Source organism: Urocampus carinirostris, chromosome 7 (assembly GCF_059441175.1).
Source record: "Urocampus carinirostris isolate Australia breed hairy pipefish chromosome 7, RoL_Ucar_1.0, whole genome shotgun sequence".
Classification (NCBI taxonomy): domain Eukaryota; kingdom Metazoa; phylum Chordata; class Actinopteri; order Syngnathiformes; family Syngnathidae; genus Urocampus; species Urocampus carinirostris.
Genome location: NC_142355.1, coordinates 21555570 through 21567035, shown reverse-complemented (window position 1 = coordinate 21567035; position 11466 = coordinate 21555570). Strand labels below are relative to the sequence as shown.

The 11466-nt window shown below is 38.3% G+C and overlaps 1 protein-coding gene across 1 annotated transcript in view; it reads left to right on the top strand.

Annotated features, from left to right (window-relative positions):
• Positions 1 to 6212: 6212 nt before the first annotated feature.
• Positions 6213 to 11466, top strand: part of smad6b (SMAD family member 6b) — a 48193-nt gene continuing 42939 nt past the window's right edge. Inside the window, exons 1-2 of the mRNA XM_088340141.1 lie at positions 6213 to 7020; positions 9259 to 9801. Of these exons, the coding sequence (XP_088196267.1) occupies positions 6807 to 7020; positions 9259 to 9801 (757 nt within the window). The 5' untranslated portion in view covers positions 6213 to 6806. The remainder of the gene's footprint in view (positions 7021 to 9258; positions 9802 to 11466) is intronic.

The window sequence follows — 11466 nt, the reverse complement described above, 5'->3', positions numbered from 1 at the left end:
ATGATTGCAGCAAGGCTTTAGGGCTAGGACCTTAGCTTGGCCTTTTGGCTGAGAGTAAGTGTCCCGGCTCCTAGGCTTTGTAGCGTATTATGAACTGACCGATAACGGATAATGGATAATGAATAACGAAGATAGAACAATAACCCTTAAAAACCCCAAAACCCCAAATTTGTGTTTGAATTGCGTTTTTTCAATGTGGGCGCATGCGACTAATATACAGGTGCGGCTTGTGTATGTACAAAATCGGTTTTCCTCCCGAAATGTGGTAGGTGTGGCTTATAATCAGGTGCGCTCTATAGTCCGGAATTTACAGTCGGTATTATGGTGCTAATAACAAAATCCCATTATAGTTATTACTGAGGAACAAAGCAAGGATTGATTGAATGATTTATAAAGTTGAGGTCTGGTCCAGGGATCTTCACCAGGTACCCCCCTAAGAACACATGAATAGCCCGCGGACATGATCTGAAAATAGCTCACCAGTTGGGGGCATTGTGATTTTTTAGAAAATCTGATTTCCTCCTGGCATGATGCTTTAATGCTTGAAGCCGGTGTTAACTGTATTACTGTGCTTCCAAAGAAAGCACGATGTGGTTATTACATAGTAACAACATAGTAATATCATGATAAGATATTTGAGAAGTACGTATCAAACTAGTAGCCCCATTCACACCAATAGGTAACAGAAAGCAGCCTTCAGCTCACAAATAGTTGGTGACCCCTGCTCTTCTATCTTCAACAAAACCTTTTGGAGACATGTATACCAAAGGTGTATAACAGAATAGAATTTACTTTTATTGTCATTCTTTGTAACCATGCACACAGAACAAAATGTCGATACACCTGACCCGTACAGTTAAACTGTAGCTAGCCGATGCAGGTGCAGCCAAACAGGAGGCCGCCATTTTAGACCCAACTGCTGTGTTCGGAGTCATTAGGTAACCAAACCCCCCAATTCCAACCCTTAATGCCGAGCACCAAGCAGGGAGGTAATGAATACCAATGTTGTAAGTCTTAGGTATGACTCGGCCGAGGCTTGAACCAGCGACCTCCCAATCTCGGAGCGGGTGCCGTTAACCCATGCTTCATTGAATTTCTTGACTTTAACATTCAGAGCACTTGGCAGAAATTACTAAATTCTCACTTTGTTTCAAAGAAATAGTCAGATTCCACTAGTCTGCACCAGTTCTAAACCAGCTGCAACGCTGCCAGACATTGGTATAGGCCTATCTGCGTCGATGTGGGACCACAGCCGAGGAGATCTTGCAGACGAGTTTGGACCGCACCCAGAGTTGCTGCAATAACCCTTACGACCATCCGCCTCGCGAAACAAAAAAAGAACAAACCGCACGGTAATCAACGCCGCAATGTTTAAAATCTAGGAAAAAAGTAGCGGCCTATAGTCCGGAACTTGCAGTACTCTTAACAATAAGAGAGTTGTTGTAAATACTTTAAGTCGTTGCAGGACAAGTTGTCAAAAAAGGACTTGTTCTCAGTTATCAGTATCAATAGGAAAAAATGGTTATCGTGCACCCTTACTGTTTTCTGTAAGTGCATTCATCTGATAACTGTGTATGCTTTGAGGTTACCATAACTGAAATATTTTCAATTTTGGGGGGGGGCCAAGAATCTTAAAGCAGTATAAAACTAGTCTGAAGAAAATAATTTTTTACAGCATTGGCAGAAAATGTCAAGAGTATGTTTGTAATTTAAAGACATTCTAACTTGTTTAATCTCGTCAGATAAGTAAAATTATACGTATGATAAAGAAAATGAACATTGATTATTTATCTTAAGCATTTATTCTTAGTGTAGATAGAAAATACTTCTTAAAATGAGTAAAATAGTCTACCATATTACAGATCACTGGTTCTCTACTGGTCTTGTCCACTTCGCAAATTTGTCCAGTGAAAGGATCAGTTTAAAGCCTAAAAAGAAGAAAATATTCAACTTCTTTTAAAAAAAAAAGACAAAACAAAAAGACCAGCAAAACTAAAACGACTACAAGTACCGTATCAAATTGTGTAAAACTTCTTCAAAATTTCCAGATATTAAAAGAAATTCAAAATATTAATAAAACATATACCTAACCATCAATAACTATTAAAATATGAAGTGAATGAAGATCAAGATACAGGTGAAATGCTAAAAACAAAACATTTTTAAACCTTTTATTGTACTTTCCAGCAGCACTTCAATTGCAAACATTCGTCTGCCATTTTCATATACCAGAATCGTTTCCTTCTTCGACTCGGTTTCTGTTGTCACCGTTTTTCACTTTTCATCCCCCTTATCATTAACTTTCTTGAGACCCATTACTATAGGTAGAACAAGGAAATCAAACCAAGAAAATCGCAATAAAATGAGATGTGATCCCTCTCAAACGCGCCAATTGACTGAAAAGATAGAAGAGAGCGGGGAATAATTGTCCTCTACTGTTAAGGAGTCTGAATACTGTGCCAGATAAAATAACTGTGCTTATTTTAAGGATGATTTTTGTTATTCTATTCTTAAAATAAGTTTTGAAAAAAACTACACGTAAAAAACAAACATGTCTGCCAATCCTGAAATAATTCAATTTTTGCAATTAATTCGCAATTTCAGTCATAGCTTCGCTGCTGGCAATCTTCGCTGCACCTCGCTAACCAAACCGCACAGATTATTACGTAAACAAATGGTTGCCCAATTCCAATTGACATGTTAAGCAGCAATAATATTAGCGTTTTATTAACATGTTCGTACGAAACCTTTTCATTTGAGTTTGGCTTTAAGCTGTTAACATTTACGTCTCAGGACCCTGAGCCTCCCGCTCACAAACACAGCGAATCAGGTTTGTTAAGAATTGGGCAGCAAAGGAAGCGCTATTGCTAGCAATCCAATTTCACCTCAGGTGGTAGCAGATAGCTTGACCCCAGATTGTTCTTGAACGGAAATTGTGCATGTATGTATGTACATATATTTATATATATTTATATATATAGTTATGATCTTTTAGCAAACTATCAAGCTCCCTTTTGGTTTTGTACCCGTTTACTTTTCTAGCTAAGTATAAAGCTACTTTTTAGCTATTTAGCAAGCCAGTTGCTAATTTAGAAAATTACATACCTGTCAACCTCCAGGGCTCCATGCCCTTACAAACGGTCGTATTTTCCCTTACAGAATACAAAAATGTTTTACACCATATATTTTTTTCAAACGTGTTTATTTATGTAGTTTAACATGTTATATTGTACATCATATATATTGTTAATTAACATTTCGCTGTGAGATACTGATTTGCTCGACATGAATGAGGTTTATTATAAAAAAAAGTTCAAATAGTAAGTAGCTTGGACGTTCACTGTAGAATGAAAAAAATACATGCAAATATAATTAAGTAGAATAATACATTTTCTTATTCAAATTTTTAATTTTCTGCATTCAATTATTGTTGGTAATATACTGATTAAAGGGATAACCACAAACCTGTCTTTTTTATTTTCTCTTTTTATACTTCCTTTTTTTCTTAACTTCTTTATACAACATAATAATTCGTAATATAATTCATCAAAGCAAGTGAGCCGTTTGGGAGCCGGCTCTCTTTAATGAGTTGAGCCGGAAAAGACACTTCTCTAAAAAGAGACGGACTTTCTTTCACTACACAACTCGAACTCGTTTAACTTGATTGAATTGCCGTTTCGTGATAGTTGGTGTATACCGGATGGTACTCATAATTGACAAATTTGCGGTTTTCCGTAAAGATTTTCTTGTACGTCGTATACGTCTTAAAATGCATAATAAACGTACTTTGTATGGCAAAAACGCACAGGTTGACAGGTTTGAAATAATGTCAAACTGGGTGCCCTGGGTTAATCAGTAATGGTCTACTAGTGATCCCAAGAGCCAAGAAGAGGTCCACAGGTTCGAGAGCATTCTACATTCGGGCCCTGGTGTTGTAAAATGCTCTGCCCCCTGAGATTCGATCCGCAAACTCAGTGGAACTGTTTAAATCTAGGGTTGAAACACACTTATATTCTATAGTTTATGAATGAATTATATTTCATGTTGACAACACATGTGTATTAATTGTTATTGCAACATGTGTTGCAGCCTGGTCATTCTGGAAGGGGATCATGTGCAGCCCCTTCTCAAGGTTTCTTCATTTTCCTCATGTTGGGGTTTTTGAGTTTTCTCTTGCCCTCATGGAGGTTTAAGATCAGGGGATGGTGTGATAATAGTCTGTAGTTTGCAATAATCTGTGGTCTGTGCAGCCCTTTGAGACTCTTAGTGAGTAAGGGCTGTACAAATTAACATGACTTGACTTGATTTTTTTAAAAGGTAGCTCTCAACTTGAAAAAGGTTGGAGTCCCCTGTTCTAGTAGGTGTCTAAATACGGCCCCTAATTTAAGAAACACAGTTCTAAAACATGCCATGTGATATCAAATGAGCTTCGAGTCCCCCCTCCCCCCTCCAAAAAACTCATATAAAAAAAGCATGAGAGTCTCTTGTTATTTTTCAGGCGCCAACTCCATTACAAGCGGAAATGTAAATAAAGTTTTGGAGCACGAGTGGAAGTTAAAGCGAGAGGAGAGGTGGCCGTTTTGCCTTTAAGAGTTAAGAAACTTGAAACCTTGTTTGCGCAACAATCAGTGCAGCTCGCAGCCGCCAAAGTGTCTAGACTAGCACATGATGGTAGGCAGCCAATGGCTCCAGCGCTCTCCTCGGGGGCCCCAAGCGCGCGCACGCGTCCGTCTGAGTGTGTGCGTGCACGCGCGTGCAAAAGAGAGAGTGGGGTAGACAGAGAGTAAGAGAGAGAGGAAAAGGGGGGGAGTGAAAAGTAGTGGTTGGGATTACGGCTCTTTTTTCAAGAACCGGCTCTTTCGGCTAGGCGTTCTAAAAAGAGCCGGCTCTTTCGACTTCTAAACGGCTGTTTAGATTGTTTTGTTTTTGTTTTAAATGGTATAGTACCAATATTAATGAAACATTTTGTACCAAATTTAAAAATGTACGATGCTACTATATTATTAGAACCTTTATTGCAAGGGTCTTGAAGACACGGTCGACCACCGACCATTGAAAGCAGCCGAATCAAAACTCGTATCGGCCATTTTCATAGAAAGGAGCTTTTTACGATCCAATTTTGACAAACCTAGACACAGAACTTCAGAAAAACGCAAGCATATATAAATTAAAATACGTAAAACAAAAAGGAAACAATCAATAATTTCTTCTGAAGATTTCGAAAGTGAATCAGGTTTGATGGACTGGTTTGGCTCCTTTTCCTGCCTCAATTCTTTATTCTGCGATGTAATACTCAAAATTTCTGAACGAAATCGTTTCCCCCTGGTTAATCAGGATCTTGTATCAGTATTGTCTCATGTCACTGTCTGTCAATGTTGAGGTCCAGCTCCTCTCTACAAGACGGGATGATGCGTTACACCGAAAAACAACGGTGACCAGATGATGAAGGCGCTGTACCTGAGTCAGATCAAGAGGTTTCTCCTTCTACACGTAACCATGAAAACCATTACTATCCGTATACTGTAAGGGAGCAAATCCCTACCCCAAAAAAACGTCTGAAGAAGATGGATGCCGACAGGCTGTACTTGCACAAACCACAACACAATCCAGGTGGTTAAGGGATCCGTGAACTATAAAACTCTTTATTGAGATTAAAAAAAAAGAAACGTTATTGAACGAAACATAAACACTTCCATACAAAAATGTCAGTGCAATGTTGTGTTAACAATAGAACCACATATTACAAACAATCCAAAATACAAGAAAATATAGATAAACAAACATACCAAGGGAAATATATACATTACACAAAAACATTAACGAGTTTACAATTACTGTTAACTTGTACCTCATTGACAAAATGTATTCCTTTGATGTAAATTGAAAAGACACAAAATATATTTTTCTACCCGTAAATTTGTACTTGTAAATGTAGGATTTACTTATGATCATAAAATTAAAAATGAAGGTTTCTTTTGGCTTTAATTTACATGATTCAGAGTCATATAATTCAAGCACATGAATCCTCCAAAATAGTGTAAATTAATTATTTATCTAAATATCCATAACATCATTGAACTCTTTTCAAAAGAGTGAGATGACGTCACATATATTAACCAATCACAAGCACCTTTAAGAGAGAGAGATGGAGCGAGAGAGTGTCTCGCCTTTGGCTTCAAAGAGCCGGCTCATAAAGCCGTTTAGTTCACCAATGACACACCACAAGTGAAAAGGCGAGAAACAGGGAAAGAAATCGAGTTGGCTTGCTTGCAGTTTGCTTGCACTCAGAGGAGGGAAAAGCAAGGAATGCCCTTTCTGGTCTTCACGTCTTCTTCACATGGATTTTTCGTTGGGATTGTGCATAAAAACCAAAAAGGAGCAGTGACGTCCCTGGCAGTACAAGGATGTGAATACCCAGCGCGCAATTTGGGATTTAATCTTCCTTTTGTGCTCGGCGTGTGACCAGCGAACCAAAAGTGCCCAACTTTTTTTCCAAGTGGTTTGGAGTTTGGGGTGCTACTTTTTTCTTCTTCAACGATGCACTCCAGGTTTTTCCACGCAGCTGACTTATAACCACTCTTAAACGTGTTTTTTATTATTATTTTTTGTATTCGGAATGCGTTGCTAATGTTTCTCCCCGTGCGCGTAGACGCAAGCAGCGCGCAACGCGACTAATGTTGCCGCTTCGCGCATGCCTTGCACGGCGTTTTGCTCACTTTTCCATGTCGAATGCGTGCAAAATTGGGACAGCAGTGCACCAGTAAGATCCCCAAACCCCTGCCCCAAATAGATAGTCAAGTTGTCGTATGTTCAGGACGAAACGCTCAGGTCTTGTGCGGCGACTCTGGAGAAGCCGTTTGATTCCAGATAAAGAAGGCGACGAGGGAAATGGCCAAAGCAGCGAAGGGCGCAGGGACGACGCGTTTGCCAACAACCCACAAAAGATCCCCAAAACGGAGTTCAGAGCGGTGACCCCCGGAGGGTCTATCCTCGGGGGCGCTGGGGACCCTGCGGACCAAGGTGCTTTTACTAGATTTCAAATGGCTTTACGGTGCTTGGACATCTTATATTTTTGATTTGCTTTATTATATCAGCCCTGGCGGTTTCCGAGATCAAATAGTAGTGGTTTGTTAACTTTTAGTAGGGTGAGGACCTGCACCCTTGGTGAGGAAGCACTCTGCCACTTTGGTCCTTGCCTATGGAACTGTCTGTCGGTAGACCTCAGGTTCCTGAGGTCCTCTGGCAGAAGTTTGTTAACTGTTCCCTAGGGTGAGGACCTTCACCCATGGTGAGGCAGCACTCTGCTACTTTGTCCTTCCCTGTAGAACAGTCAGCTGGAGAACCCAGGTCCTCTGGCATAGTTGTGTTAACTGTTCCTAGGGTGAGAACCAAAACCGATGGTGAGGCAGCATTTAGCCGCTTTGGTCTTCACCTACGGAAGGGTCTGCCAAAGGACCTCAGGAACCTGAAGTCCTCTGGCAGAGGTTTTTTGAATGTTTCTAGAGTGAGAACTAAAACCAATAGTGGGGCAGCAATCAGCCACTGTGGTCTCCACCTACGGAACAGTCTGTCGGAGGACTCCATGTCTGCAGGGACCCTTTGATATTTTTTAAGAGGAAGCTCAAGATTTTATATATGGCTTTTAATTGGTCACTAAAATTTAGATTACTTTATTTTGTTAATCTAATGCAAAAAATATATATTTTTTTAATGTTTTGTTTTTCATAATTGTATTCTTAATTCATAATTGTATTCATAATTCATAATTTTAATAACTTTTGCTAATAGAATTATTAGTATTCTTAATTCCATAATTTAACTGACGGCAGACAATCATGGTTTTAACTATTTACTGTACATACCTAGTATGTGATAATGGCCTTATTGACTTACTGTAAGGCCATTATCGCAAAGGATATAATTTTGAAATCCAGTATTTTTTCGAGAATGTTTCCAACAAATTCATCAGATGTTGGTAAGTTCCTTATTGCCTGAGAAATCTGTAAACAGTAAGGCCACTAAAAATATTTATTTATCCACAAATTAGAGATTGTGGTATCGATACGGATTAATTTGTGATTTAGAAATTAAGTCAAATGAAGTAAAAATTTTGTTTTCAGAACAGTTTTTAGCCCTTTTTATCAAAAACCAATCATTGTCAGTAATGCTATTTTTGCATGTGGTTAACAACTTCCCTTCTAAACTTTAGCTGTAAATTTTTGAAACTTTTCATTTTGTATTTCCGTGCTTTTTTTCGCCATTAGTTTTTTTTTTTTTTTTTTTTTTTAATATTTGTAATATTTTAGTGTTTCCTAGTGTGGGGCCTCCCACACTGCTTGGGTATGGTTCAATGGCTGAAAATTCTTTACCAAGGCCATTTGTTGCCACCCTTATCAGTGTGGACGAGCCCCCCTCAGGTCCCTTGCCATAATTGTACTCTTAAAATAACATGTATGTTTCTATGTACAGTTATCTCTCATTTTTTTTGCGGAGTTGTGTTCCAAAAAGGACCAGCGAAAATCCAAATCCGCAAAGTACATATCTTTATTTATTTAGTAAATACTAATAATTATACAATGAAACCAAAGAAACAACTCCATTTACAGGGTCAAGTATTTGTTTAACAAAAAAAGGGCTGTACTTATTAAAAATGTTTGTACGAATAACTTTTGCACTGAAAAATTCCAATTTTCAAAATAAATTTGCTGCCATACTGTACTGCACTTGGGAGCAAATATTTCTGGACACTAGTTTTTTACTTCAGATGATATATTGTTGCCATCTTTTGAACATTTACGTAAAACTGGTCTTAACTTCGTTTAGCGCGTCAAGAAATCCTAATTTGTTGGCGATAGACAGCATCTTCATCTGACTTTTGATGTTTTTGTTGGTCTAGAGCGTTTTCTAGACATGACAGCTTTTAGAGAAACTTTGAATTGAAAAAAAAAAATTAGGCTTACATAATCTAGGTTTATCAAGCTTTTTTACGTTTGTGTACAACTTGGACCACAACATTATTGGTGCACAGGCAGATACAGGCAGAAAAAGGGCAGGTTAACTGTTAAGCTGAACAAAATGTAAAACACAACCCATGATACATTGAGGGATTCCTGTATTTTGTCGTTTCTGGTTGTTGGATGGGGATAAAGAAGGTTATTTTATTTTCATAGTATACACTTAATGGTGTTATACTGCACTTTGTGTGGCAATTTATTCGCTGAAAAGTGCTTTACCAATACATTTTAATCTGATTTGAAGATGGGTGCGCGACGGGGCACGCACAGGACCAAGGGGGTCCACGCTACACGCCGGACAGCGACTCCAGGACGGTGACATGCTGCTTGTTCACAGACCGGGACATCTCTGAACCCTGGGCTCCAGAGCCCGCCCCCACTGGAAGGGACCCCGGGTTGTGCCATCTGGCGGTCAGGGGCCTGGACCATGGCTCCCTTGAGACCGCCCTGCAGGACGCGATGCCGCGCGCCGTGCACGAGCAAGAACTCAAGACGGCCGCGCACTTTCTTTTAAAAAAACTCAAGGATAAAGCGTTGGATACACTATTGGAGGCCGTGGAGTCCAAAGGTGGTCTGCCTAGTGACTGCGTCCAGGTTCCTCGGACTGAGCTGAGGCTCGGCGACTATGTGGCGTCCCCGCAGCTTCTCATTTGCAAACTGTATCGCTGGTCTGACCTCCAGTACCCGGCCCAGCTCAAACCGCTCTGTGAGTGTAAGAGCTTCGGGGGCCCGGATAGTCCGACTGTATGCTGCAACCCTTATCACTACAGCCGCCTCTGTGGGCCAGGTAAGAACTCGACTAACTCACCTGTACATGCACAAGAACCCATTGGAGTACTTCTTAAACTTTTTCACGCTAATATGAAATAGTGTATCAAAGTGAACTGCTTATTAGAATGCTACAATAGGTGCAAAGAAGGCCAGAAAGTATGTACATTATATCAAAGTATTGCGATTAAAAGGTAAATACAACTGTTACTGTTTTAAACCCACACGATAATACACAGTTTTATTATGTCTTTCAGCAATGCTTTAAAGTACCACTAGAGAGAGCCTGGTTGTAGTTCGGACTCAGATGGAGAGCAGAGGTTTTCCCAATCGTTTTTAAGCCAAAATAAACATTTGATTCGCACAAAAAAATTGCACATCATCGAATATTCACTAAACGTTATGGCAAGAATACATAAAAATACATCAATAAACATCTTGGTTTGTTTCAAATACCATAATACTGTTTCTTTTTTCTTTTAAAAGATTGTTTTAGTTTGTTACGCTTACCTTTGATTTCTGACAGCCTTTGTTTACTTGAGAACTGTTATTAAAATAGTAAAAATAAAATATTACTTAAAATCAAAGAGCTGGACTTTTTGCAGAATGGAACTGCTATCATTGAGGAAAAACCTTTAAAAAATGTAAATTAACAAGGAAAATATGACTTTAAATCAGCACAAATATCAAAACTATTTGCAAAACTTGCAAAAAAGGTAACCAATCTTTAGAGATTAAATCCTTTTTTTCTTAGTTTCCTTTAACTTGAGATCATTTAATCCGTTTTTTTCTCTATTTTAACTTGACTTTTTTTGCGGCATGGAAATACGAACATAAAGGGAAAATATATTGAAAATAAAAAAAATATATACATATATATGTAGATATATATATTTTAGGAAACTGTGTAATATTTAGTGCCTTCTATTGGGAAAAAGAAAAATATTTACTTATTTATTACTTATTTAAACTCATTTAGTTGACAAAACATTGAATTGAATACTAGGTGAAAATACATGAACTATCATACCAATTTTTTTTTTTAATCATACGTCGAGAAATGTGTATTTCATTTGAATAGTAGAGTCCCTACTTAGTTCGCCTTGATGTTTGTCTGCCATATTGTTGCATGTCACTGGTTTTCTATCACGTTAAATAAAAGTGACATCTAGTGGTCACATTTTACACACTTGGGCTTTAACAGAATAATATTAATTACAATCATCAAAAATATCAAAATTACTTGGTAAAAAATGAACACCAAAGTTGTCATTATTTTTATTATTTTCCCTTTTTTCTTAGTTTCTTTTACCTTGAGCTAATTTTATATAACCCCCCCCCCCCCCCCCCCCCGCATCCCCTCCTCCCCACCACCAATTCAACTGGACTTTTGGCAGCATGGAGCTGCAATCATTAAGGTAAAATATATTTCTAAAAAGAAATACCATTAAATACTACTTAAAATCATCAAATTATCAAAATTATCTCAAAAAACACACACAAAAATACTCTTTATTATTTTTTAATTACCTTTTTTCTTAGTTTTGTGTGTAATTCACACCCTGAATTATTTACCTTATGTATACGTGCTTTATTTGCCATTTTTACGTCACTTAACCTAAAATGATTTTTTTCAGCTAAAACCTGACTCGCAAAAATGAACAACGGAAATTTGCACCAGAAT